This window comes from Apteryx rowi, unplaced genomic scaffold (assembly GCF_003343035.1).
Source record: "Apteryx rowi isolate R43461 unplaced genomic scaffold, aptRow1 scaffold_97, whole genome shotgun sequence".
In the NCBI taxonomy this organism is placed as follows: Eukaryota; Metazoa; Chordata; class Aves; order Apterygiformes; family Apterygidae; genus Apteryx; species Apteryx rowi.
This window is the reverse complement of record NW_020451282.1, coordinates 1,008,018-1,035,223: the sequence shown is the minus strand read 5'-3', so window position 1 is coordinate 1,035,223 and position 27,206 is coordinate 1,008,018. Positions and strand designations below refer to the sequence as shown.

The 27,206-nt window shown below is 39.3% G+C and overlaps 1 protein-coding gene across 1 annotated transcript in view; it reads left to right on the top strand.

Moving 5' to 3' along the window:
* SORCS2 (sortilin related VPS10 domain containing receptor 2) overlaps positions 1–27,206 on the top strand; it is a 612,056-nt gene that overhangs the window by 347,915 nt on the left and 236,935 nt on the right. Inside the window, exon 4 of the mRNA XM_026054819.1 lies at positions 19,779–19,878. Within this exon, the coding sequence (XP_025910604.1) occupies positions 19,779–19,878 (100 nt within the window). The remainder of the gene's footprint in view (positions 1–19,778; positions 19,879–27,206) is intronic.

The window sequence follows — 27,206 nt, the reverse complement described above, 5'->3', positions numbered from 1 at the left end:
AGTTTTTTTGTACTGAGTTGCAATATAACGTCATGGTTTTATCATGTTGATTAACAGTAAAATGCTTAGCTATGATTAGCTAGCTTAGGTCACCAGGCAAAGTTATAAGTGAATTTGGTATTGATATCATTTTAAAAAAAGAAAAACTATCAATGGCTTTGGTAATAACAGTAGCCCACTGCAATTACTCAATTATACATGGCAGTACTTGCAGGATGGGAGTGAAATTTGGGTATCTGACTTTTCTATTGTATTGTTATTACCACCTGAAAACAAAACATTTTCAAACAAATAGGAACACTCTCCAAATGTATGTGAAAAAAGAGGAGCTAAGAAGTGTTTGTAGTACTGATTGATTGCATTTGTAATTTTTGTAATGAAATCAAAGCTTTATGAAAGCTGGAGCATTCTAAAATGGATTAGAACAAGAAATTCTGAGGTTAAGATGGAATTCAGGGCATTTCCAAGTGGCAAAACGTTGCCAAAAAGGCACAGGTGTGCATCAGAGGAGCAAGCGATTGTTTGTAATTATGGTTCTTAGGACAGGTACTGTGACAGTTTTGCATGTCTGATAAATGCAGCACAAATCACTCGCGTGTCTTATAGTTCTGTTCAATCATTTTATGTCTTACATTTATGTTCAGTCATTACTAGTTTCAGACAGAGGAGTAGTGTGTTTGGGGAGTACCCTGTTCAGCAAAAGAGTATATGTAATTTAGTGCGTATGGAGTGCACAAGGATTAATTGAGAGTTCTGGTTAAGGAAAGAAAGCTCTGCTGGAAGGGGTTCGTCAGGTGAACTAAGAAATGTTTTGAACTGCTCTCCCTGCCCTGTTCTGTTGAATTTGACTCAAACTGTTAGGGAGAGGAAACACATGAGCTTTGATTTTTAGAAATAACTTGTGCTTTGGCTGGGAATATATTCTCAACTGGAATGATTCTTAATCACTCAGATAAACAGATTTTAGGATGAAATATATAATTATAAATATTGCTATATATTTAATGACTATAGGGAAACAAGGTTTACAAGATGTGCTTTTCTGAAGTTCTCTTTAGAGAATCAGTTTTTAGTTCAAAAGCATTGTTTCATTTCAGCAGGGATGGTAGTAACTGGTAATAGAAATGAAAGGATGATGCTGGGATATTTCCTTGGCTCTGGAGGATCGAGTGGCTTTCCTCTGGAGCACAAAGTGACAAGCAGCTCTAGCTCATGGTATAAACTTCTGTGATTCAGAAGAGCTGCTGTCAGTAGATCTTCTGCAAATTCTTCCATTTCCTGTATATACTTAGGATTCGCAGTGTGGCATTTACCAGAGCTAGTCTTGCTGCTAATGGTTACTAGATACTTTATGGCATGTAGTGCAAATTCTGTTTTTCATATCRCTGGCTTTTGACTCTCTGAAGAATTTGTTTACTAGGAGCAGATTGGACCAACTGTTGGTATGCTGCTTTTGTCCCCAGGTACTTATTTGGAGGGTAGGAGCTAGCATCATTCTGCTCTGTGGATGCTGTGATTTGATGGACAGTATTCCTTGTGACACAGAACACATTAGCAAAAAAAAAAGTAGCATTCTTCTCACCCCGAGGTTTAAACGAAAAGCCAAATAATGCCATTGTGGAACCAGTGAGGGTGAAAGCCAGAGGAGTGACTGTGCCCATTAATTTTCCCTTGGAATTCCTCCCTATATTTCAGCGTGTTTGAGATTGCAGTTGAATTTGGTTTCAGACAGGAAGCATATGGCAGTGGGCTGGGGAGCCTGACTTCACTAAGCTACAGAATACACAAAAGGAACTGCATGAGTAGTTGAATCACTTGCTCTGGTTGAGCAGAGCAGCAGAACATTGCGAGGTTTTTCTGAATATTAACTCGTATTTGGAAATTAATTTATTTCAGTTCTGTCTAGACCCCTCTTATGTTCATTTTGCTCAAATAGACTTCAGCAAATGGCAGGATTTGCCAAATCAATGTGCTTTGAGTATACATTACAGAATACTCGAGGATAGCAATTGAAATTTATAATGATCAAGGCTCAGAACAGAAGCCTGATTCTACAAGTCATAGGTGATCAGGCAAAGATTAACTTCACATGTGAGCTTATGCCCAGCTGGAGCACAGGTGTCATCAGCAAACAGCCAACAAGCCTCAGATCAAGAATGACTTTACAAACAATCTGAGACAACTATTGTTGATTTTTCAGATAATTTACAAGCAGAAGAGACATTGTTTGAATAAATATGATAATGTAATGTTCCCTAATATTCTCATGTACTGAGATGGATTTAGCGCTCATTTGCATAGAATGCACAGGGCTTGATTCCAAGTGATTTACTTAGGTACCTTTTTATTAGGGCCTTAGAGGATGGATTGTTCCCCACCTCTCAGCACCTATCGCTTCCCTGCATACATCTTTGTAGAATATGTACCGTAGTTGGGAAATGCAGTTTGGCTGGCTGTTCTCAGAGCATCACCTTTTCTCCATTACAGTAGAAACTAGGGTGGTGATGGTGTCAAGTGCATTCAGAGAGGATAGGCTAAATGCAGAATAAGTAAATGGAGATGATGCAATTAAATAAGCAGACTACTGTAGATTTAGATGAACAATTTTCCAACCATCTGTCATGTTTTTCTCTCCAGAACTGATGGCAGGGTATCAAAAGCTGTTGAATACTTAGTGATAGCTGTTAGAGGTATCTGCAGGCTGCCTATATAGGGCTTCACAACTAGGGGGTGTAGATCACTGGTGATCTACAAGTTCATGGGGAATACTTCACAGCCCATCTGTGGAAGTATGTTGCAAGTATGTTGTTTTCAGTTGAAAGTGTAATGTGTAGTGAGACTTGAAATATTCTGACAGTGATCCACTGATCTTAAATTTTTGGAACCGCTGCATAAAGAAGATATGCTGATATTTAAGGCATTTGTTTCCTCTTCTCTGAGGTGAGACAGTAAATTGACACCAAGCGCTGATATGCTCTAAGAGGACATTCAGAACATTCTCAAGCAAATTTACATTATATTTATATATGCATTCTCTTCTGTGTGCCAAGGTTACTTGACTTTGCTTTCGGTACTGCTAGTGATGATCTACCTGCAGTTAAGATGAAATGGGTGCCTAGCATGCACAGCTTTCAAACTAAGTAATAATGCATTTCTTTTTCCTTGCTGGTGCTAAATACAGACTCTTGTGTAATCACTGCCAAAAGATAAGCATGAAATGAAAAAAAAAGCCCCTCAACAAGAAAAAATGCTATCCTGATGGGGAAAAGGGGAGGAAAAGATAGGTAGAAAAGAGAGATTTTATGTGTGATTGTTGCTGTGACATGAATTTGAAATGCAATTACTAAAGGTCAGCAATCTCCAAAGGCAAACTTTGCTCTGTTGCTCATGGATTTGGAAGATGGTGGAGGAGAGAGGGGACAGAAAGCAGGAGGTTCACATGAAGTAACAAGTAGGAATGGGGTGGGCAGCAGAGGAGAGTATATAATATGAAATCACAGCTAGTTATGCAGTGGAGCTAATTCCATCCCACATTATTCTATGGCATTTGGCACATTTACTAATAAAGGACAACTTCTTTTTTTCCCTAAAATCTATATCTAAAAACATGAAGAGGCAATTATAAAGCATAAAATTGAAGCCTGAAGATTTGTCTCCAATATGCATAGCCAAAGTTATATTTTCTTTAAGATACTCCATTGAAAATTTAAGTCATAAATGTTCTTCTTTTGTTTCCTCTTGTACTTGACAGTATGTCCATGAAGATCTCAGAGTCTGAATGTGGTGTTACTTATTATAGTTATTGTTATTTAGTAAAGCCACAGAGCTGAAATTATAAGTAACCCAAAACTCATAATAATAAGTAGACATGACTCATGGGTTGCTCATAAAGTATTTTCTCCGTTAATCCAACTCTATCRTGTAGTTTGAAAGTAATTACATTTTGAATATCAGTGTGAATAACTTAATGGCTTGGAATCACTTGAAATTTCTTATCAATCCATCAGCTAATATTCCTTACTTATAATTTGCATTCTTAACAGAATAAGTGACTCAAAGCTACTCATTATTTTATTTCTTTTTATAATGATCTACAACTTCCTATTATCATATAGTAATAACCTTCAGTTTTACATCCTTCAATATCTCAAAGGCAACAGGTATTAACTGTATTCAGTTTTTATGCTTCTGGTTTATGAAACCAGAAGTTTCTTTGACTTCGTACAGTGAGAAATTTGAGGAATCCRAAGCCCAGTTGTGTTGAATGTAGATTTATTCCTCTGTGTAAAATATGTGAAGTGTTAGAAGAATCTGAGACAGATGCAAGATGTAAAACCTGAAAAAATATTTAGAAGCTTTAAGTGCTAATCAAAATGCTATCCACACATAGCTGCTGAATAGGCCGTATGTGGCCAATGCAAATACAGATGTGACGTGACTGTTCATTGTTCTGCTAGATTAGTCTGTTTCTGAAAACATAACATTAATGTTAGAGGACAATCTCTCTGGTATTTGATGGGTCACCTGATTATCATGTATTGTATTATTCTTACTAATCTCATGCTGTAGACTAGATGAAATTGTGAAAAGGTAAATAAGGAGAGTCCAACTCTACTGGAAAGAGATGGAACAAAAGATCACTGTTCCTCCTGAGATGAAGCTATGCAGCAAAGCAAGGGGTCTTCTACAAACACAAGAAAAAAATATTGCCATATGTGATTTTTTATGTAATATTGTTTATGAAGGAACAAAAATATTACCATTGAGAAAGACATCTTCCCCCCCATCCCCCTCCCCAAATCTATATGTCTTATTTTCATGAGTCTGAAGCAGGGGAATGCAGACCCCATGTTAGTGACAGAGAAGAAAATAGCCCCCCCTTTTTTATGTATGGTACATGATGATGAAAGAGTGAAGTCCGGTAGGATGCTTCTCAAACTTAATGAAAACTTATTCAGATAAGAGGTGACTCAGATTTTTAGGTTCTTTAGCTCTTTCAGGAACGAATGTTGTGTCTGTTAAGTCATTTATTTGACAGTATAGATAGTTTTTTTTTTCCTCATGCTCACATAACATGGTCTATATTGACCTTAAAAATAGAGAATATTCTTTAATAAAAAACCCCAAAGAATAAAAAGTGGCTTAAGGATTGTCATACTTGTCCTTAATCGTAAGGTGGAATAATGAATTTTGTCTCTCTCGCTTAAAGTACGTTACAGAATGACCCTACTGTCCGAACTCATTTACTATTATTAGATCTTTCCAAACCTGAAAAGTACTGACAACCTGTCATTAATACTCTTGTAAATTCTGAAGTAAACAGATTTCAAAGACACTTGACTGTTAGTGTGAAGACAAGGTCAAAGAGTTGAATGACAAGTCCTCCTGGTACAATAAGACTACCCATCAATCAGTTTTACTAGCAACATCTTAAAAAAAGAAAAGGGAACAGAACATGACAAAATAGTATCTTGAAAAATGTATGTGCATGATGTCTATTTTGATATCCTTGGACAAGTAGTTCATAGCAAACAACTATTGTCTATGGTCTGGAAGTATGGTAGTCTTTTGCAGGAGAACCTCTTTTGCAGTCTTAAAGTGAAATTCAGAAATTGGAAAAATCTCTTATGCCAGAGCTTTCTTTTCTGTTTTACTGCTACCAGAAGAAGATGTATTAAAGTAACTAAAATAAGTAAGATGGGTGAATTTCATCTGAGAATTATCAAGTTTTAGTAATGATGAGTCAACGGTGGTCATTTATAGCCTTTAAAAACGAGTTATTAAGTCCTCTTCAGTGTAAGTGTGCAAGTTTCACTGTCACTGCATTTGGCAAATCCATAGATCTCAAGCCAGCTCATTCGTGTAACTTTCTACTGAAAGTTTTTGGAACTTCTTAGGCTGCCCCGTGGTGCATCTCCATTTAATTTCCTTAAATCTTCTGTGGCATTTATTCTGCTGAGCTAGATGTTTCAGATAGAGTAATCAGTGATAATGTCAAATACAACTGGTCTGTAATAAATTAAATACAGTTTAATAATAGGACAAAGACTAAATTTAGACAGATGGCTTTAGAAGAAGAAATTTCCTTTATCAGCTAAATTAATGTATAGGAACAGCAACATTATGACTCAGATCTCTCTTTTTTATTAGCATCTGATATTAAAAAATAGCCAACAATGCAGTACCTACATGTGGAAGGACTTCAGAAGCATTCAACAAACAAGATTTTACATGTATTTTTAAGATATATTGTAAGGCTTGTCCCCTTCACTGCTATCTCAGTGCTGATAATAAGAGTTTGCCTTAGTAAAAACAAAACAAAAGTGATGCATGTCTGGAAATCCAGTCTAATTCAGTGTAGTCAGAAGAAGAGAAAAAATCTTGCCCTTAAAATTAGGCACTGGAAGAGATCTTCAGAAGACATGGGCTCAATGCTGTGTGTATGCCACAAATTTCCTGCATGACCTTATGCTTTTTCCTCTGATATTAAACACAATTTTGCTCCCCCACCCCTACCCCCGGCTGCTTTATGGTATTTAACTTTTGTCAGATTATTTTGTGAGCTTTTCAAGGTATAGCTTAGTCCTTTCCATGTCTGTGCAGGGTCTACCAACGGAGAACCCATAGTAAGTTAAACTTACCAGGAATCCTAGACAGTGATTTTTTAATTTCTTATTAAAACAAAATTGAAATATTTGCTCTCTCAATGGGAGAAATGGATATATAAGGCTGATGCAGGAAGACAGGTTTTCCCCAGTTTCGTTTTCATATTCTGTAGCTCTGCAGTTTTGGTTCTGACGTACGTGTAGGCCAATGCCTGACTTCCTTGCTACCCGCCATTCATGTCTTATAATTAACTGGAAGGCTCAATGGATGAAGCATGCTTTTAATTAGCTCAAGATTTGGTGTTTCACTTAGTGCTTGGAAAAACCATGAAGAGTGAGGATGGACATGTGAAGAGACTAATTGCACAAATTAAAATGCTTCTCAGGCATTTTCCTCACATAAAAGACTGAGTGGAGTAGTTGTCATTTGCAATTTTGAGAAACATCTGGGGCACCTATGAAGACATGGTAGGTGTTTTTGGAAAGTACTGTAGAGTCTGGATATGAAAGGTGTCTGTGGTTTCAACCAAGTGACATCTGTTGAAATTTTCATATTGATAAACTGAATTGTAAGGCAGATTTGTTTTAATGGTATTTAATAAGATTGCAAGTCAGCAAAGAGAACTGCAGTTTTTTTCTGTGCGTAATGCTCATAGCATTTCTCTCATCTCAAAAAGAGTAAAGGGAAGTGCTTTAGTCCAGAGGGAGTTCTCACATAAGTATCTGTTTTATTTCCTAGGGCTTCAATAATATTCCCTACAAGTGTTATATAGATTTACAAAGCTGTCAAAGCACGGGCCAGAATATTTTTAAGGGCTAGTCTTCATCTTTCTTCAGTCTTTGAATGGCTCTTTGATTTCCCTATGTGACAGCTTCCAATCACTGTTACTTAAGTGAAAATCTGAGACTTCTGTAGGAGGTTTTATCTAATTTACGCTACAGTATCACAAGTTACTTACAAATGAGAATATTTATTGATTGATTTGGTGATGTTGCTCACTTATATTGTGGCAACACCCAAGCTACTGCTTCCTTTGCAGACACAAATGTGCAGTCTTTGCCCCAGTTCTTCTGCTCTGAAATGGGAGGTTGATTCTTTTGCCAGAAAAGGAACCCAGCAAATTCGGTGGATCTCCAAGCAGAGCAAAAGACGTTTCCTCCACTGCAATGGAAGGGTCAGTACCTAACATTAAGCCAAACATAAATTTAGATGTAAACATACATTTATATTATGAAGCTGACTGAAGGAGGGCAGAGTCTAGCTTGCTGAATTCCATGGGATTATGCACAGATGTGGCACAATGGGCATAGTATTGAGTGATTCCTCCTCACTACCCTCCTTTTGCTCTTCCCAGTGAGAGATAACTGGGGCTCAGACTTCTTTTGAAAAAATTGCCTTGGAGTGGATGTGATTTGGAAGCAAGAACAGCAGATGTATCTTAATCTCCCTGAACATTGGCATGGTGGTTTTCATTTTATTGGTGTAAGAGTGAGTGAGCCTGTTTCCGAGTCATGTATCAAAAGAACTTAATAAAATATGCCTGTTGGGACTAGTGGCTAACATACGGGATCTGTACATTTATTTGTAGAGTAGTGGTATTGTACTGAACTTTCACTATGAACCTGAGGCTTGACCACATGTACCAAAAGGTTTGCCAAAGTTTCTGTCGGTTAAATTCCCCAGAGTGGTGGTTTTGAGTGGAATCAACAACAGCAGCCAAAATAAAGGCTTTCACTGGGCAAGACCCCTTTCTTTTTTTTTCTCTCTCTCTCTCTCTTTTTTTTTTTTTTTTTGGTAGGCCTGACTGCTTTGGGCATTTGAACAAAACTTTGTATGACTGCAAGAAGAAGAAATGTAGACAAAATGCTTTTATGCCATCTTTCAAACTGCAAATGTGTAGTTTGGGATGGGACTATGATTTCAGATTCAGATCACTTCCTTGCTGGTGTGCCTGCACATGGGGTGGGCTCCCTTCTGCCCTGTTTTGTAGATTACAAAGTCTCTTTTCATCCACAGCACCCTTTTCTTGCCAACCTCGTCCACCAATTCCTTACATCGTTGTGGATGGTCATCTCCCTCCCTGTCATTCCTAGAGTAAAGCTTTCCGCACCAGGTGGGCCAGCCTGTGAGCATAGATGCTTTGCCCCATTTTGTTAGGTGGATCCTGTCTCTCCCTCAGTCCTCAATCCCCAAAGAGGATCCCATGGTTGTAAAAACCAATCCCTGTTGCCAACACCAGCTGTGCAGCCAGGCACAGACCCGCAGGATCTGTCCACTCTTCCTCAAGCCCTTTCCCCTCACCAACAGGGTTGAGGAGACACTGCCCGGGCTCCCATGCCCTTGTCCCCTGCCCCTGAGGCACTCTTGATACGCTCCAGGTCTCCCCTGGCAGTATCGTTGGTGCCCACGTGGAAGAGCACCGGGGGTAACAGCCCAAGGGCTGGAAACAACTCGGCAGTCTCTCGGCAGCATCCTGGATCCGAGGCCCTGGCAAGCAGCAGGCTCCCTAGGCAGCAGGCCGGGTCGGCAGCCGGTGGCCTCCGTCCCCTGCAGCTGGGAGGCTCCCGCTACCGACACTCGCTGCCTCTGCCCGGTGCTGGTGCGGGGCGCAGGCTCAGCCGGCTCCGGTGCCACCTTGGCCAGAGGTCCCAGCCCCTCCAGGTCCTGCCAGGCCGCTGAGCCTGCCCTGCAGTTGCAGGTCTGCAGGGGGAGCAGGACTGTCCTTCCGGTGCCAGAAGTCACCAGCTTCCAGCCTTGGCCACCTGGGGGTCTCTGTTACCCAAACCAATGAGCACAGACTTCAGTTCAGTGCAGAGTTCAGGCTCTTGAAGCTGCAGGGACTCGGAGAAGACCCAGCCAATCTTTTTGGCAGCATCTCAGATGCTGCGAAGTCTGCTGCCCTCCTCCTGCAGCTCCCTTACTCGGTGGCCTGGAGCCTCCGCCTGCGCACACCTCCTGCAGACCTGGAGCCCACCTCCTGCGGCACAGCCTCGGCGAGAGGCCCCAGCGCTGCCCGCAGTCCCAGCCCGCAGCGCTGCCTCCTCTCTGGAGCACCAGTCGAGCTTCAACGGCCCACACCAGGGCAAGCAGGAGAACGCGTGATAATCTTCATTCCTACAATAGGGATTCCTCCTTTTTTGAAGCTGGGTCCCTTCTCTTCCTAGTCTCCCTTAATGGTAGACAGGAATGTGACTGAAGTTTTCAGTTCCTTGAGTGCTTTGTGTTGTTATGAGTGCAGTGAGCTAATCTTAGTCTGTGGGGGTTGTTTTCACTCATGTTTGAAATTACACGGCAACAATTTCTGGGGGACTGAGCTTCCATAAAGAGCAGTTAGTCATCATCAAGTGAACAAATGTATTAGCATGTCACCCAGGCATATATCAACCCTCTCTCCTTTAAAGTACAGTGTCAGCTGTGAATGCGCACTTCACATGATTTTCCTTTCACAAAATAGATCCAGCATGGCAGGTATTCAGAAATACTTCTTCTGCCAAGGATCATTTCTCTTCTGTTTAATTTTTATTCATTCCCATGGTGGGAAAGTACTGTAGATCCCTGTGAAAGTGTTAATGGCCATAAAATAGCCTGCTTCCTGTACTTGTTGCTATGAAATATGATGTTCTCAGTTTTGAAACTCCCACGTAAATGCATGTATTTGTCTTTTTGGATTCTGTTTCCTAGCAAACTGGGATGCAGTGCAAGATGTGTAGCGTTTGCTGTGGCTAGCCCCTGTAGTCTGTCTGCATAATTTATGGGAGCACTTCACTGCACCTTCTGCTGCTAATGGGCTATCTGAGTCCTGCAGAAAAGGTTCGTTCTGCCTTCTAATTTTAAGAGCTGTGGTGGTGGCACCATTTGTCTCTTTTCTGGATCTCTTTTGGATTTATGTCTGGCCAAGGGTTTGGAAGAGCTGCTACAAAAGCAGAAACATCTGCTGGGGTTTTACGTGCTGCTCTCTTGCCAAGTTCAACAGCAGGCCACACTACAGCCGATGGGCTCTGCCATCCCCAGGTGTCACTGCAGTTACCGGGAGCAACTGCAGGGGAAATCTGGCTGCAGAAAGTTCTAAGCAAAACACATTAAAAAAAAAAAAGCTTCGGCAATTGTAGAAGGCTATTAGGAGCTTACGAGGCGGATCGTTAACAAGTAACAGAAACAAATCCTGCTGAAGAGGTTGTGAGCTGTTTGAATTCCCCCAGTCGCCCCGATTACTTCAGCTTCCTACCATATGCCTCCTCCCATCATTAACTGCACACTTAACCACTGTGTTTTGCAAAGTGTCAGTTCAGGTGGCACAGACACACTGTGATTTTAATGGCTGTTAAGAAAATCTGATCTTGTTTAACYCTCTGAACATTGCCATGACCTCAGATACAGCACGGCAACCTGGTTCACGGACAGACACGTATGAGGCAGGCGGGGTTGTACAATACAGCTAATGAGCTGGTGGTGAAGGAGAGGAATTCAAAACGGTGCCTGTAAAGGTCTGGCCGCTGAGGCAATTGAAATAACTTGGAATAATCACTCCTTTAACACTGGGAGCATAGGAACTGGTGTCCTGGATGAGCTCATACTCCATTGGGGCACTGCCCATGCTCGACCCATGTCGCATACTAGCAGTTTCCAAGAACGACTCCAGAAAACCCACAACAGACAACTGTGGGAGACCTGGTAGGTCTCCAATACATTCAGCGTAAGGCTTTTTACCTTCCAATGTCTATTTATTTGTACTTACTTACTGTTTGGGGATATTTTCATTCTTTATAAAAATGTCCAGCTGCTCCCTCAGTTCTATGAAGTGTTTGGCTTCAGTGGCAACGAGTACCACAGTCAAATTACTGACGAAACACTGACTTCATTTACCATTTTTATAAAGTGCTACAACCTGGCCATAGAATTTGCTCCCCTTCCCTGCTCCTCATGCAGCAATCATAAAATTGAGGTCAACACTTCCGCAGCAAAAGCAAAAACATCCACAAATTGACTTAAAGAAGAGTCCCATTTATTGAAGAATAAGTAGCTGACTATTATAGTTGGCAGAGCCAGTTACTAGAGGTATACCTAATCACATGTGAATGTGCACATATAATTTATTTAAAGATTATCAGTTCTTTTTTAATTTCGTAAGTGTTCTTGTTGCAGCCGGATCTATTCAGCAATAACAGGAGAATGTGCTGCTCTGTTCAGAGAGCACAAGGCCAGTTCTCTCTTCCCATACATCCCAACATCCTTATTGCCTTCCAAGGAGCTGTCTGACTGTTAATAGGAAAATACAGTTGTTTCAGAAATATTTCAGCTGTGTGTAGTGGTTTAAATAAAAAGGCTGTGGGAAATAACTAGCATTTTTCCATGGTGGAGAATTTTACTGCTCCTTGCAAGCCTCAAGAAAATGTTCTTAAACCATCCCCCATCCCCAAAGAAGGGGCAGTATATTGGATGAGAAGTTTTCCTCTGTTAATTACTTATTTCCAGTCACAACACTCACAAAAGAAGAATCATACTGGAAGTGATATAAGGATGTTTCCACTTTTGGCAGCCTGGCTAGTAAATGTAATTTGGAAAATCACATTTTAGCCCTAAAGGCTCTTCTTTCTTTTTCTTTTCCCTGAATTTTCAGCAAATATTACTTTTCTCAAAATTGGTGGTAGGTAACATTATAAAGGAAGTGAAGTGTTCATTTCTTTCATAGGTAATGATTAAATAGTTAAGAGAAGCCACCTTTTTGTTTTCAGAACAGTATTTTCAGAAATAATAAATTGACCTTGTGAAGCAAAGCCTTTCTATTAAAAAATGTACACCTAACAGTCAAATTCTTCCTGTACTCTTTAATCCAGCTAGCATTTTTATGATACCAAAGAAAACAAATTAATATTAATCATTTTTGCAGCACTGTATGAGTTAGCAAGGGTAGTGGTTTATTTATGCTTCTAATATGCCAGAGCTGTCTCTCAGTAACACTCCATTACATACTCCCTTCCTTGTTGAGACTTACTAATGCAATGCTGGATTTGCAGCTACTGAAACTAAATCTGAACAGGATTGTTTCTCAGGATAAATGCTTGTACACTAAGGGAATGGTTGCATGGTATGTTGAATTCATTCAGTGAAGAAGGTGTGGTAAGAAACTCCTCTTTTCCTATTTTCCACCTTTGCACTCTGGTTTTCTACCCATTTATTTAGGCCACTACAGCTGTTTGTATGACTTAGTTTTAAGCAGGATTACTGAAATGATCAATGTTAAAAAGTAAGTCTTCAGAAATAGTATTTTGACCATGGATCATTTCAGTTGTTTTGTTTTTAACAGGGACAAGTGGCTAAGGGGAGTTTTCCAGGTGGCCTCCCAGGCACAGCCAGGTGTCCTGCAGCTGAAGCCTGGGGGGCGGCATGGTCCATAGCCTGCCCCAGCCCAGCTTGGCTTGCAAATAGAAATGTAAGAAATAACATGGAGGTTTCACTTACGTGATACGTATCCCCACCTTTCTGGATGTGCCTTGTCGCCTGTTTCACTGTGACACTACTATTCTATGGTTGAGAGGATTCATCACAAATATGAAGCAGGCTACAGTCTGTGCCCTCTGCTACATGCCATCTACAAGTTCTGTGTACTGATGATTGAATTAATACTCCAAGGCAGTTGTTTCCAAATAGATGTCCTACCTAAACTAACAATTTCTGGGAGAAGGTGATAATTACAGCTAATAGAAGCTACAGCAATGCTTTGTAGGCCTGTAAAATATGAAGTCAAATGACTGGAGCTGCGCAGCAGAGTAATGAGGAGCTTGATAATTTAACTGATAAGCAGCTCGATAATGGGCTAATGAGCAGGATTTTTGCAGTATATTGAAGGACTAATGAAGGGCTACACAAGGTAACTCTGGAATTGTACAATGAGACTATGCAGAGTAGGAATGTGTAAATATAGCATTGGAAGATATGTGGCATGTACTGAATGCATGGTCCTGCTAACTAGTGAAATTTAAGTGTATGCCTGTGTGTTCATTGTACAAATAAAGTAATTAATCAAAAAAACAGCATAATAAATTCACGACAGAAGATAACCAATAAGACAATGTGTGAGACAGTATGTAAGATACATATTACGTAAAAAGAGCCAAATTTGAGCCAAATAACTCACCCATACCCAGAGCTGTATTTGCCACCCCCTATTTGTCCTCGTAAGGAAACATAAATGATTCCAGTCCTGTTGTAAGCTTTGTGTCTGGGCAAGTCTGGGTGAGGGTAGATCCTGCATAAGATTTGTTAGAAACACTTTCTAGAAAGGTAATTGCAACATGTGGATAAAAAGCTGTAGTCTGGCATGCCAGTAGTGGGATTCGACCAGGCACTGTGGAGAGTGCTGATACAGGTTGGATGACAGCATGGTCAAACCTTAGGGGAGAAGCCAACACGTAGCATTGTTTAGCATTTTTACCCTTTATTTTTTAAGTATATTGTAAAGGAAGGCAGTGATCATTCCTCATTTTGGTGATAGTAACCATAATTCCTGTAAGGAACTGGCTTGCCGAAGTCACCCAGCAGGCTAATTCCATGTTTTTATTATGGGCTACCAAGTACTGTTTTTCACTCTCAGTGCAGATGGTTGAATCAAATATATTTTATGCATTGAGCAAAAGCTGAGTTCTAGAATTCAGGACATTTTGATCCTCTTTGGATTCTTACTGGATACAAATGCAGCTGTTCAGTGTTTCATTTTTGTGTTTGTTTGTTTGTTTGTTTGTTTTCCTGTGGGTGTTTTGGAGTCAGTATTTCACAGTCAAATGTGAATATATATTTACAAGTCACTAAAATGCTGCTAGGAATGGCTGCTTGTCCTTCACTGTGCTTCCAGGAAGACTGGAACTCTGGAGAGAGACTTGGAGACTGGAGAACTCTGCATATGCTGTCTACAATATCTGCAGTAATGGGATGAAATCTCTATAACTGTATAAATACAGAGCTGTACCATGTTCTGTGCTCATCAGAGCGTTACAGAGCAGTTTACTTTAGCCGAAAAGGCTGTTTTGATAGACTAATCTAACAGTTCTTAAAAATACAGATAATGTTATCAGTAATGGATTGGTAAACAAAAACAGGATGAATTCATCTTCTTAGTGCGTATGAGAAAAAAGGTAAACTCTGTTACCTAAACTTGAAGTTGGTAAACTGTTTAGCTGTTAGATCTTGCCTACACCATTGACTATTTACAATAAAACAGGATTAAGCAGGAAACATTTCTATAATATTTCTATTTTTGAGAGCAAAAATATCACTGAGGTTCAAAAAGGTTCAACTTTTCTGGAAAGCAGAGAGAGAGGTATTTTCAGAAAGTACTTCAGCAGAGCTGATAGCTCATGGGTAGTGAGTTAATTGGATTGCTAGGTGTCATACGCTTCTACAGCCACCGAAGAAACATTCATCTGCATGAATTCCTAAATAGAGCATTGGGTACTGTAATCCAGTCATTACAATGTGTTTCTACTCTGAAGAAAGGCTTTGGATTTGGGGTTTTTTTGTTGGTGGCGGTGTTTAAAAAGGCTTTATAAGGCTAACCAATGTCTTTGCAATTTCCACATTGTACATACAAGGGCCTGTGAAGTCTTCTGTGCTCATTAAGTGATAAAGATACATTAGTGTACAATTTTTTTAATGATACTTCTCTGGTTACTTCCCTTGCATTAGGTTTGTCTTGGCTTATGTAGCTGGAATCTGTGATGTATCCGTTTTAGATATCCCATCAGCCAGTCCTTCATTACTATACTGTCCTCTAGATATCTATGTATTTTCCTTATAACAGACATTCGAGACGCAGGAGGTAGTATTGTCTCTGTTTTTTTAGGAGAGAGACCAGAACGCAGAGGAAATCCCAGTGTTAGGCATAAGTCTGTGATATAGCGAGAACTTCATTTTTTCATTTCATTTTCATTTCATTGATGTAGCGAGGACTTCATTTCTCCTGCACTTTAAGGTTAATGATGTAGTTATTGGATTATTCTTCTGACCAAAAGATGGAGAAGGAGAGAGGAAAACATTTACAATACGATCTGGAAAAGATTCAGATGAGAAGAAATCCTAATGAGTGTTATGCATAGATCCATGCTTCTTCAATACTATAATGTGTATCTCAATTGAATCATTAATTGTTTTTGGCAATTTATTACTAATCCAAAACAGCAGATCTTCTCTGTCTCTTTTCCAAGTGCCTTTTTTTGGCTAATTAAGTAATCCTTGTGTCATCTGAAACCTCTTCATTGTTGTCTTCCAGGATTTTTGGTTAATTGGAGAAAATGTACAATAGCGCTCATGTTGCTAGCATGCAGATTGAGTTAATCTTCAAAGACAAAAGGTAGAAGAAATCTGATCAACATGTATGTGTTTAAATGTCCCAACCATTGTCTTTCCAGTCAGTCTTTTCAATTATTTGAAAATTAATGAAAATAAAAAAAGAAGCATTCACAGTTGACACTTTGTTTTCTTACTAAATTTGACACAGGAATGCAATCTTTAAAAAATTCCATAAAATCTTACTATCTACATTTTAATATGTTTGTTTGACATATATTTTAATATATATTTGTAAATATCATCTTGGAAAACACCTAACTGCAATACTGAATCATAGGTGTGAGTCATCAGTGGAGAGCAGTATAATGATACTGAAGTTTAGATAGGTAAACATTTGGTTCATGTCTCTTTCAGTACGTCTTAAATTTCTTCTTCCTCAACATTTCTGTTGAAAGACTCAAGAATTTAGGTACAGTTCCAAATTATATTAGGCACAGTTTTATTTTAGCTCAAATATAATAAAAGTTACATTTTTAAGGGAGAGATCCACCTTTCCCCAGAGTTTAGGGGTTTTTGAAGCTTTGATTTCATCAGGGTACATCTCTGTGCCACTTGGTTGCTTTCACAAGTATAGTTTGAGCTCACAGTATTAAAACAAATAAAAAATATAAAAAATACACGATTCTGTCCTTGCTGTAATACCATTGTACGATTTTGGTGATTGTTATTTCAACATGCTGTTATTACAGTGACAGGTGATTTTTCCATAAAGAAAAAGAATTTGAAGAAGAATGGTTCGTATTTCAGCAGATATACACACTTTCAAAGAAGCTATTACCTAATGGGAAGGCCTGTCAGAAACGGGTTGCGTGATGTCGGCATCCGTACATGAGTAATCACATAGTCCTAGCATCGACGGCTCGACCTGTCCTGAATGGCCCATCACCTGAATACTGAAAGATTTATTCCTTTGAGTCCTCCACTTTGCTGAGCTTTGCTATGCTAAGAAACATCCAAACAAGCTATAGCCTTTAGTACAGATGGATGAGCAGCAGCAAGTAACGTGTGCAGAGCTTGCTGCATCCACAAGAACGTCTCACAGAGAGCAAAAAATGTACCTAACTGCAAGTCCTGCAGAAGTGCAGGCCAGGCTCATCTTTAAGAAATCAACCTTTACACTTCATCCTCTGGTTTACCAAGTGCCAGGATTGTGCTTCCACTACAAATAAACCATGCTCTATTAGGACCCTTCTAAAGGCCCGTTTTGCTCTTCATATCACCTCCCTGTTGCATCCTCTTTCCATTTTTACCTTGAAATGCTTTTCATGAATTTTTAGGACAGAAGAAGAATGTATTTATCCTAATAAACACAACTGGTTGTTTTTTTGTTTTTTCTCCTTTCCTTAGTACTTTTGACACGGCACAACCTTGGTTTTCAACCCAGAAAAAATCCCTTCATTACTGGAAGAGCATGCAGGTCTCCTCCTTTTCTGCAGCTGGTACAAAACACACTTTGTGCTTCTTCTTAGTCTATTCCTGATATAGGCACACTCAGTCTGAGATGCCAGAATTCATAGCTCTTCCTCCCCAGCCCTGTAACCCCACAGCATTTTTACAGGGACAGGGAATGCTGTCCCAGCCATGTGCCACCATGTGGTAGCTCTGTACATATGCAGAGTCACTGTGGAGCTCACATCTCTAGCAGAAAAGTTGTCGTGACCTGTTCTCTGTGGCTTATAGCAAATTTCGAAAATCAGTTGTTTTGGACAGCTTTTCTCTTGAACAGTGTACTTGAACTGTGTCTTCTTGTATATAAATGTCTCAAAGAGCAGCTGGCATTGCTGGGTTTTCTGGGTTTTAGTGACAAAGTTTTTAGGGTCTGAAGAAATTTCTCCCGAGATCCACAGATGTCCTGCCAGTCAGGGTCTTCCTGCTTGGGCACAGTGCACCTTTATGTACATGAATTAGCCTGTGGTGTCAAGTTGGAATTGGATTTCTTCTTTTTTTTTCTCCAACTTTTATTTTGTTGTTGAGATAACTAGTTTGTGCCAGAAACTGAAAGATTTTGGCCATCTAAATTTTCTACATTTTGTCTTCAAATACCTCAGTTACCTTAGCATACTCTTTTTTGTTACAATTTTATTCTAGCCTTTTAATACTTTTTATGAGTCATGAGGGTTAGAGTAGGAATTTTTAGAGTGGAACTTTTTATCTTTAAAATGGCTTATTCTCTTTGGGCTTCTTGTCTGTACTCTTTTATTACCTTGACACAGTTGCCATCACTGTTACTCCTGTGGTGTTACTCTCTAGTGGTCCCATTGTATTAATCCTGTAACTGCCTCTTCAAAGTAAACTGGATCATCTTTAAGGTTCAGAGAATTATTCCAGGATTTTATTACTGGGCAAGCCACTGGCCCGATATTTATTTCATTATAGAGAATATACTAGGTTCTTGTTTCCAATATACCTACTTGTTCTGCATGATTTCAGTACATCTGTCTGAAGTCAGTATTTTAGCATTTGCTTTAATTTCTTTTCTGTCAAATGCTTCCAGCAGGTTAGCTTTAGCACTGTCCATCCTTTCCCCCTTTGGAAATTAATCAGCTTCGTGCTGAATACCCAATGTACCCAATTGTGTATATTTGATTTCTACATAATTATTTGTCAAAACTGAATTGCTATGATTGCATTAACTTTTGTGATGCATTGTTGTATATCTGCAGGCCAAGCAACATTATGGGGGGAAAAATGGGTCAAATCTATTCAGATGTCACTATAAAATAGATAAATTTGCAACCTTAGACTCGAGTGACGTCTGTGGCAGGACTTGGAGGTGGTGAGGCTGGGAGCAGAGCACAGGGCGAACGGCGGGCTGTGCTCAGGGCAGCCCATCCCTTAGAGGTTGAGCGTTACTCCAGTGAAGAACAAGGATATAATACCTTGTAGTACCATGTAAAAGAAGTCCACCCACAACCATCTGTTCTAGGAAGGGCTTCGTGCTGAAGAAGGGACGGGTGCTTTCAATGTGTCTCAGTCCCTTTCCAAATAAGAAAGGAAAAATTGTTTTCACGGAGAGACCAGATGGTGCATTTAGATCCTGTATAAAACAAATGAGGCTTCATCCAAAGTGATTTAAGTTCAGATTTGGCTTGCTTTGAGTTTTGCTGAATAACATTTTCCTTAACTAACATCTTACCTGTGCATTCTTCTTGTGCTACACATTTCCGATACAGATATCTAAAACAAATGCTGTTTTATACTGCAGGTTTTTCAGGTAAATGAAGCTATATTTCTGCATAGTGCTCACAGTTATAGTATTCATAGCTTTGTGTGTAATGCATGGTGGTAGTCAGGTACTTTCTTTGCTTTTATTTATTCAAAGCTCTAGTGATCATCTGAAAAAGAGCTGGAGGAGGCTGATACCTTTGTCATGTACAAATTCTTGTAGAGGTCCATTGCGAGTCTTCCAGATCTCAGGCCAAATAATTGTTCTCTTATGCAGCCCTAGGTTCTGAAGTCAGCTTTTCTTTTTCTGCATAGATGAATAGGTGTTGTTAGTACTCAAATACAAGCCTTTGCTGTGATTAGCTCTTTTTTCACGACTCGTGGGTAGTGGGAAGGTATACATTTTGTGATTCTTTCGCTGCAGTGTAGTGTCATCATGAAAACTAGCACTGCATAAAATTGCAAAATACAGACAGAACTAGCAATGTGTTCTCAAACCTGCAAAAATACCCTTAATAGTGGCAAGTTTATTTTAGTTGCTAATGAGCAAGGAAAAGAACAAAAGGGTGACAGAGAAGCATTGAAAGTGGATAGTTAGTGTTACGACATGTTTTTCTGCTGAGGCCTTTAGAAGAAAGCACTTACAGATGTTTGATTTCTTTCAGGTCATCCGATTTTGGGACTTTGTACACAAAGCTGAATCTACAGCCTGGGATTGCCACTGTTATTGACAATTTCTACATTTGCCCCACCAACAAGAAAAAGGTATGTGGCAAAAAAATGACTTCTTACAGTGCAGCTGAGACTCTGCTACTGCGTGAAGTTTGTTTTATAGGTTTTTAAAATATAGAGAAGTGGTTTTCACAGAGTTGCTGGTCACCACAGGTACAATTGTGACATATGGAAATGGGTTATTTATTCTTGCTGAACAATACAGTAGGGGAGACATGCCTTGCTGAACTTTTGAGGACGTTGACTCCTGGAAATTGTAGGTTTTCACAGATCCATGCAAATTCTGGGATTAGCATTTAACCTCCTTATCCGTTACATGGAAGTTCAAAGTCCTTTGGAGGTTGCTTAGTATAAAGTGTAGGAATTGGACAATCTATCTTTGAGAATGATGTTTATTCTGTGTAAAACCTTAATTAAAAAATAAAAAGACCCTCTCCTTGAAACTCTTTCTTAAAAAATGTTCCTGCGTTGTTACTGAACCAAAAGCCTTTCATGGAGCCTTGGAAGATTAAGTGAACTTTATAAGTGAGAGTGAAATCGACCCATTGAATGTATTTACAATGGATGTTATGTTAGAAGCAAGCAGGAAGAGTGATTATGAGAGAAAACAATAACAACCCTTCTATGTCTGCAAAATACCCATGATTTAAACTGCAGGAATTGTGAAATATATTGTGAATATATTATTGTGAGTAATACAAGCACAGTAGGCCTTTCATGAAGTAAGAATTTTCTCTTGATAGAGACCTTTTAACTACAGTGTAATGCAGAAGAATTGATTTCATGCAGAGGCCGCTGATTGGGAAGACAGTGCTAGYTGTGTTTGTCTGTCTGTTCTGCCTAATCAAAAATCAGGATAACTCAGAGAGGCTGCCTGGATGATTAAGTACATTTTTTATTTCTCTTGCAATTGTGACTGGAGATTTTGTGACCAAGCTATGCTATGCCTGAGTTAGATAATACATTTTTAATCTGCTGTGAAGTCAGTAATGATTTTTCATTTCTTGAAGTGGGACTACCACCAAGCACAGAATTTCTGAGTGCTATGCATCTCAGAGCTAAGATCGACTGGTGATTTCAAGTGCAAAAAGAATCAAAAAAAATCTTTACTCATGTCAGTTTGTGTCATGAAGGCTAGAAGGAGAAGAAATCCAGGGAGAGCTTTGCCCAGCTCCTCCAGCTGCATTGTAAAAGCCTCCACAACATGTGGGGGGCTGTGACAGTGTAAATGTGCCTGTTGTCTGGCAAAACAATCAGTGGTAAGATCACTGCTGAATTTCAAGACTGAAGGACACTGATGTTTACAAAAATTTCATGTTAACCCGATCTCAGAAAAATGTAATTTCTGCTCAAGGCAACTTGAAGTCCATAGACATACAAACCCTGCTTAATAAACTATCGTCATGTTGGAATTCACTTGTTAAATTTTGGTGGTCGTTAAATATGCTATTTTTATGCTGAGTTTTGCTTTCAACAAGATGTTCTATAATATACAAACAACAAAAACAGAAGAGCAAAAAGGATTTCTAGGGCTTGTAAATGAAGCCAGATGGAGATATATTTATACAGATGAAGGGGCATACATACACACACGGTACAGGAATGGTGAAAGCAGTGCAGTTAAATTGTTTAGCCAACGTTTTCAGATCTGCCTTGGGGGTGTTGCAGTCACACACGGCGGGTGAGGGAGGAGTCCCCATGTCTCAAGATCTGCTAAGAACATTGTCAGTCATAATGGCAACTTTTCTGATGTTGGACATTTGATTAAGGCACTAAGATGACCTGGTGATTACACAAAAGCCACTTCAAAAGATGGAAAATGTCTTCCTATCTGTCCATTTCAGCATAATTGCGTTGGGGTGGAAGAGCCAATTAAGAGTTCTGACTCCCTTTACCGAGCTGAGCAAAAGTCTCAGAGTTTCACTCTTCCCATTTACTCAATGTAGACATCATCTGCAGAAGAACTCTTCCTGCAGATACAATGCTCATCATTTCCACTTCAATGTCGCAGAGAATTGACATCGCCTGATTTTAGCTGTGTAGACTTTAGGTGTCTACTCTAAGCTCGCTCGCTCTCCCTCTGAAGTCAATGGAGAAATTTGGGCACCTCCACAGACGGTTCATCCTATCAAAATCATAGTTAATCCTATTTATAAGAGTAAGATTGAATGGTCTTGTGGAGGTTGCTGTGACTTTGTGACTGTGGGTCTGAACAGAGTCTAACTGCAGCTGCCTACAGAGGCGTATAAAGAGTTGGGAAGCGGCTTTTATTTTGCAATGCAGTTAGATCAAATATTTGCTAGAAGGCTCCAGTCTAGCTCTTGAACTGAGATTATTTTCTCAGTTTATCTCCACCAATATACCAACTTCTGGAGTGAATTAGAATTTTACTGAATGTGCCTGTAATCTGTGAGTTGTAATTATACCATATAAACCGATGGACTTAAACGTGTGGTTTATAGTGCAAATCTGAAATGATACTGAAAATATTCAGTCCCTGTGGATTGCTATAGTTTGCACTTTCTTAAGAAGACCGGTTGAAAAGAAAAAGTTGATCCTTCTTATCTTTCGTACCCTCTTGTTAAAGACGTTAAAATTCCACAGAATTATGCTTTTTATTATGAAGTGCATTAGCAAATGCAGAGGTTAAAACCATATCATTTTCACCTAGTGCTCTGTGGAAAAAGGACTGTATAAGAAAGAATCAATTACAAGGTTAACTGTAAGAATGCTGGGGACTTTGAACTAGCTGGTGGAAGGAAATAAATCCATTTATAAACCCCATTGAATCCATGCAAAAAAGTGGCACATTCTTTTTCTATCTTACCTTTCTATGAACAAGTTTGATGACTGCTGTTCATTGGTCTCCAGGAACAATCAGGAAGGAGTTATATCAAGGTCATGTCTGCACAATCTTTTGTAGATTGAGATAAATTCACTACGCCTGGGTCTTGCACTGGTTGAATGTGACAAAACTCTGATATAAAAATTGTGTTGCTGCAGTAACCATGGGACTCAAGCTAACAAACCCAGTTTTGACAACAGATGATGGCAGAGCTCGGAGGGTAAAGCTTTAGAGCCCTTTGCGTGTTGCTCTGACCGATCTTTCTGATGAAATCATGGTGTGAGCTGTGACCGTATTGTTTCTGATTCAGAGCTGAACTGCAGTCAGGCAGCAGCAAAAGTAGAAGACATTTGCACCTAGCTGCAAAAGACCATGTAGGCTTACTCTAAATGCTATGAAACAAGAGAGCAATGCGAGATATAACAGTGTAATTAGGATTTAACACTTCCTGAGGATGCATTAATGTTTGCTATGCATTATGGCTCTTTCAGTGTAGCAGAAACCTGCATCCAAAGACAGCAAAACTATTAATCACATTGCTCTGACAGGGTTTGGGAAAGTTGTAGGGTAATGAGGGTGAGTCCTCCTACGCAACATCTCTGACTTCTCCATTTGGAGGCACTTTTTCATTGATCCGTGACATAAAATAGTCTTACTCTATACCGCAGGCCATGTTGCAGTCCTTGAAGTGCCATGCGTTGATAAGGAATGTTCTTACACTATAAAAAAACAGAACTTAGTAATTATCTCCTTTTCAGTAATGACTCTGTGCTGGTATTATCAGTAGTGTCAAACTGTTGCAGGCATCCTAGAATGGACAGTGTGGGAAAAATAATTGGATCTGGGTCCTCTGTTTTCCAAAGCCACATTGTAATTCTGATTTGGAAGTGGTGCATATTTACTCATGGAATAAGGAATTCTGCTTTCCACAGTGTCAGTCTGCAGCCAGCCAAAGTAAATCCTGTCTACAGAGGACAAAAGTTATCAAATTCAGTTTCACTGAGATAAATTATCAACAAAATATATAACATTTTTATAGGGAATATATGCTGTTAGATGTATAAATTACATGTTTATTTTAATACCATTTGTATAATGTTGCTGGGAAGGAGTTGAGTGAAAACTCTGTTTTTGTTCCACATTCAGCAAATATTTTAATTTTTGTTGGTACAAATGCAAATAAAGCATACATCCTTCTATTTATCCTTTTCTGCAAAAGCGGCAGCTAAGCGGTATACATTCAAGGTTTTCATGTTAATAGAAAATAAATGTTGATTGTGCATACGCTGACTTATTAGTTGAATGGGTTGAACACTTAGATTTCCCAGCTGTCACAATGACCAATAGCTGCATGTTTTTCCAAACTAAATGCAAAGATGACAAGTATGCGTTCTTGCTTGACAAGCCATGCAGAACACTTATACGTAAGATAATAATAAGGAAATAGACTATCCTGTATAATGGTTAAATGCCTGATACTTTAAAAATAGTAACAGTATGAATTACACATGATAGCAAAAGGGTATTTGCCATGGATCTAAAAGCATTTCCCAAGAAGCAACTGGGTTGAGCAGTGTTTATCAGCACTTGCAGGTAAATGTAGTCCTATTGCATGTTGATATTTGTCTTTCAAAGCAAAACAATTGGTGGTGGAACTGGTAAAAGGCACTTCCTTTTTCTTAAGTATCAATTTTCTTTAGAGACCCTACCAGAGTATCTTCAAACATACTGAGTAGAATTAACTTCCAATCTTTGTAGTTGAAATTGTCAATTTAGGAATAATTTCTTTCCGTAACTTAAGTAGTTATTGCAGGAAGGTTTCCCTGTGAAACTGCAGAATATAAGTCTGTATGTTGTGATGATGCACCCATCATCCCTCTGTAATGACGTGTTCTTTCTGTATAAACAGTGCCACTATTCAATAATATTCTAGTGATGCAGTGCCCAAGTACTGATGTAACCTGGCCGCATCATGTTGCTTAAGACTTCTAGGACTGTTCAGTTCATCTTCAGATTTTCCGGAGGCATCCAGAAGTGTGCCTAGTAATCAAGAATTTACTGCCCCATCAGTTTGCTGCTTAAGTGGACTGCTATCAGAGGCAGCACTATGCAGAACCCCACATTTTATTCACACATGGCTGATGAACTGTTGCCTAATTGTTAGCGTATCTGGACAAGAACTGGTGTCTCTGAAATGCTAAGAAGTCCTGTGCTCTGTGCTTTGCTATCTGCATTTGTAAAATGTGATGTTAATACCTACGCAGTGTTTGGAGACATTGGAATGAAAATCACTGTAAAGTGCAAAATTTTACTGTGCCAACATCAAAACAAAATAAGACCAAAACCATGCATGGTCTATCTGTTGTCTTTTATTGACAGTCAATCTAGGGAGCTATTAAACACAAATGAAATTAAATATGTTAAAACAGTCAGAGTCTCCACTGACACATCACCATCCACTGCACAGGTTCATGCAAGCACCTCTGAAACCAAGCCATATGGTAAGAAGGTTTGATGGATGCTATTTGATAGGGTGGGAATATGTATATCTGGAGAAAGTATGACAAAGCTTAGAGAAGCAGAGAGTTGAACAGCTGCAAATTAGAAAAAAAAATAAGGAACAATCACTAGGAATTTGTCTATTAGAAAAGTATTTGAGCTAAGTGCTGGCTAAACTGAGGCTGGGAAATACTACTTTCTCCCTCTGACTGACTCCTACTATGTTTGAGAAATCAGGGCTTTTTCACACTTCATAGGTAAACAGGGCTGCATCAAAAATATATACAACTCTAACATGATTTTCACATTCTAACTCCTCACACCTGAATGAGTCAAAGGGAATAGCAAGATTACAGTATATTTACGTAAGCCATCTCCCTTAAACTGTAAACTTGGAATGCATTTTTCTGTACAGTGTGATGGAGAAAGGTTTGATTTGTTGGTTTTTTTAGTAGAAATTAATTTACACATATTTTCTGTGCATTTCTCCATCCCAGACTTCTACATAGTGAGCTTGAAAAGAATCCCCTGCTCTGGCTGTTTAGATGCATTATTACCTTTGAATACTTTTCTGCATGCATTTCTACCAGAACACTGAAACATGCAGTTAGAAGCTGTCTTTAAACTTTCTTATTTTTTACTCCCTTTGACATCTTAATGTTTTATAGTCCAGCACTGGGAGAAGATGATGGTCAAAGGCTGTACCTAATTAAAAAATACAAACCTGTCTAACAGTATGAACAGCAGATTGTTGTGACTAGTCTCTAGGTTTTCCATAGCATGTAGGATAATTACTCCTTAGGGTAGAGGACGTGTGGGCTAAATGGGTTAATGCTTGAACAGACATTCTGTGTTATTATTGTATCCTGTAATTTGTTTGACGTTTAATGTAGAGATCTCAACTGAAGTTTTTGAGGTTGACCTTTCACTGTGATTTTTGTAATCAAATGTGTAACTTTTTTTTAAATTTGTAATCAAATCTAATGCATAACTTTTGCATTCTCCTATGCTCAGGCATGCAATTTTTTAAGCAAGAGTAGTCTTGTCTTAACTGCATGCTTGTTATAGATTCGTTTGTTCTATTTTTATGATTTTCCTGACTAAATCTCATTAATCACAAATGCAGACCAACAACTACAAAAAGCCCTAATGGTAAATTAAGTTTACTGTAGTGAAGCCAAAAATAAAAAGACTAGTTTGTGGGAGTACAACATAAAAAAGATTTATGTGAAAATGGGAAAGACCTGCAAGCAAGTGTTAAGAGACCATTGTGCATATGATTCTGTGCTTGAGAGACATCCATCTTCTTCCTGGTAATTCTGTGAAGAGAACCCAAGCATCATATTTTCAGCAAGGTTTTATTTCCTATTGCAATAAGCAAGGAGTCATTGCTTGGAGAAATAGAAATAGTCAAGAGCATATAGTAGAAAGCATGTCTGAAGCTACCCTCTACATCTATGGTAGTGTGTGCTGCTGCATGGGTATCTGGCCAGAGGCGAGCCCTGAACTGGAAAGCATAACACTCCATACCAGAGGGGTTTAAAGGTCTGGGATTTTGATTTTGATATGCCCTAAAAATAAGGGCACTTTTGCAAAATTTAGACCAGGCTGTCATTTCCAAGCTTTTTGTTTTAAAATGTGGCTTCTTAGTTCTAGGCCCAAGTCCTGAGCCGTACGCCAAAGACAAACCTAAGAGGGTGTTGGTAAACTTGCGGTGCAGAAACTAGGCAGGCAGCGTGTTTCTCTTGTCTTGCCTGCCAGTTAACTGACTGGCCTGAGGAGACTTCTTAATTCCTTCATCCCTTGAGAGAGAAGCTGTGGGGGGAACCAAAATCAACTAACCAGCCAAAACTGTGAAGGGTAGTAGTTCCTGGCTATGACGGACCTCTAGACTGGAGGGAGATCTTGGCTTTTCTCTGGCACACAGGTCAGAGACTTTCTGGTGTCCTAGCTGGGGCTGTAACTGCGGCCTTCTACTCAGGAGCTACTGAGGATCGCATATTTTTTTTGAAGGTTA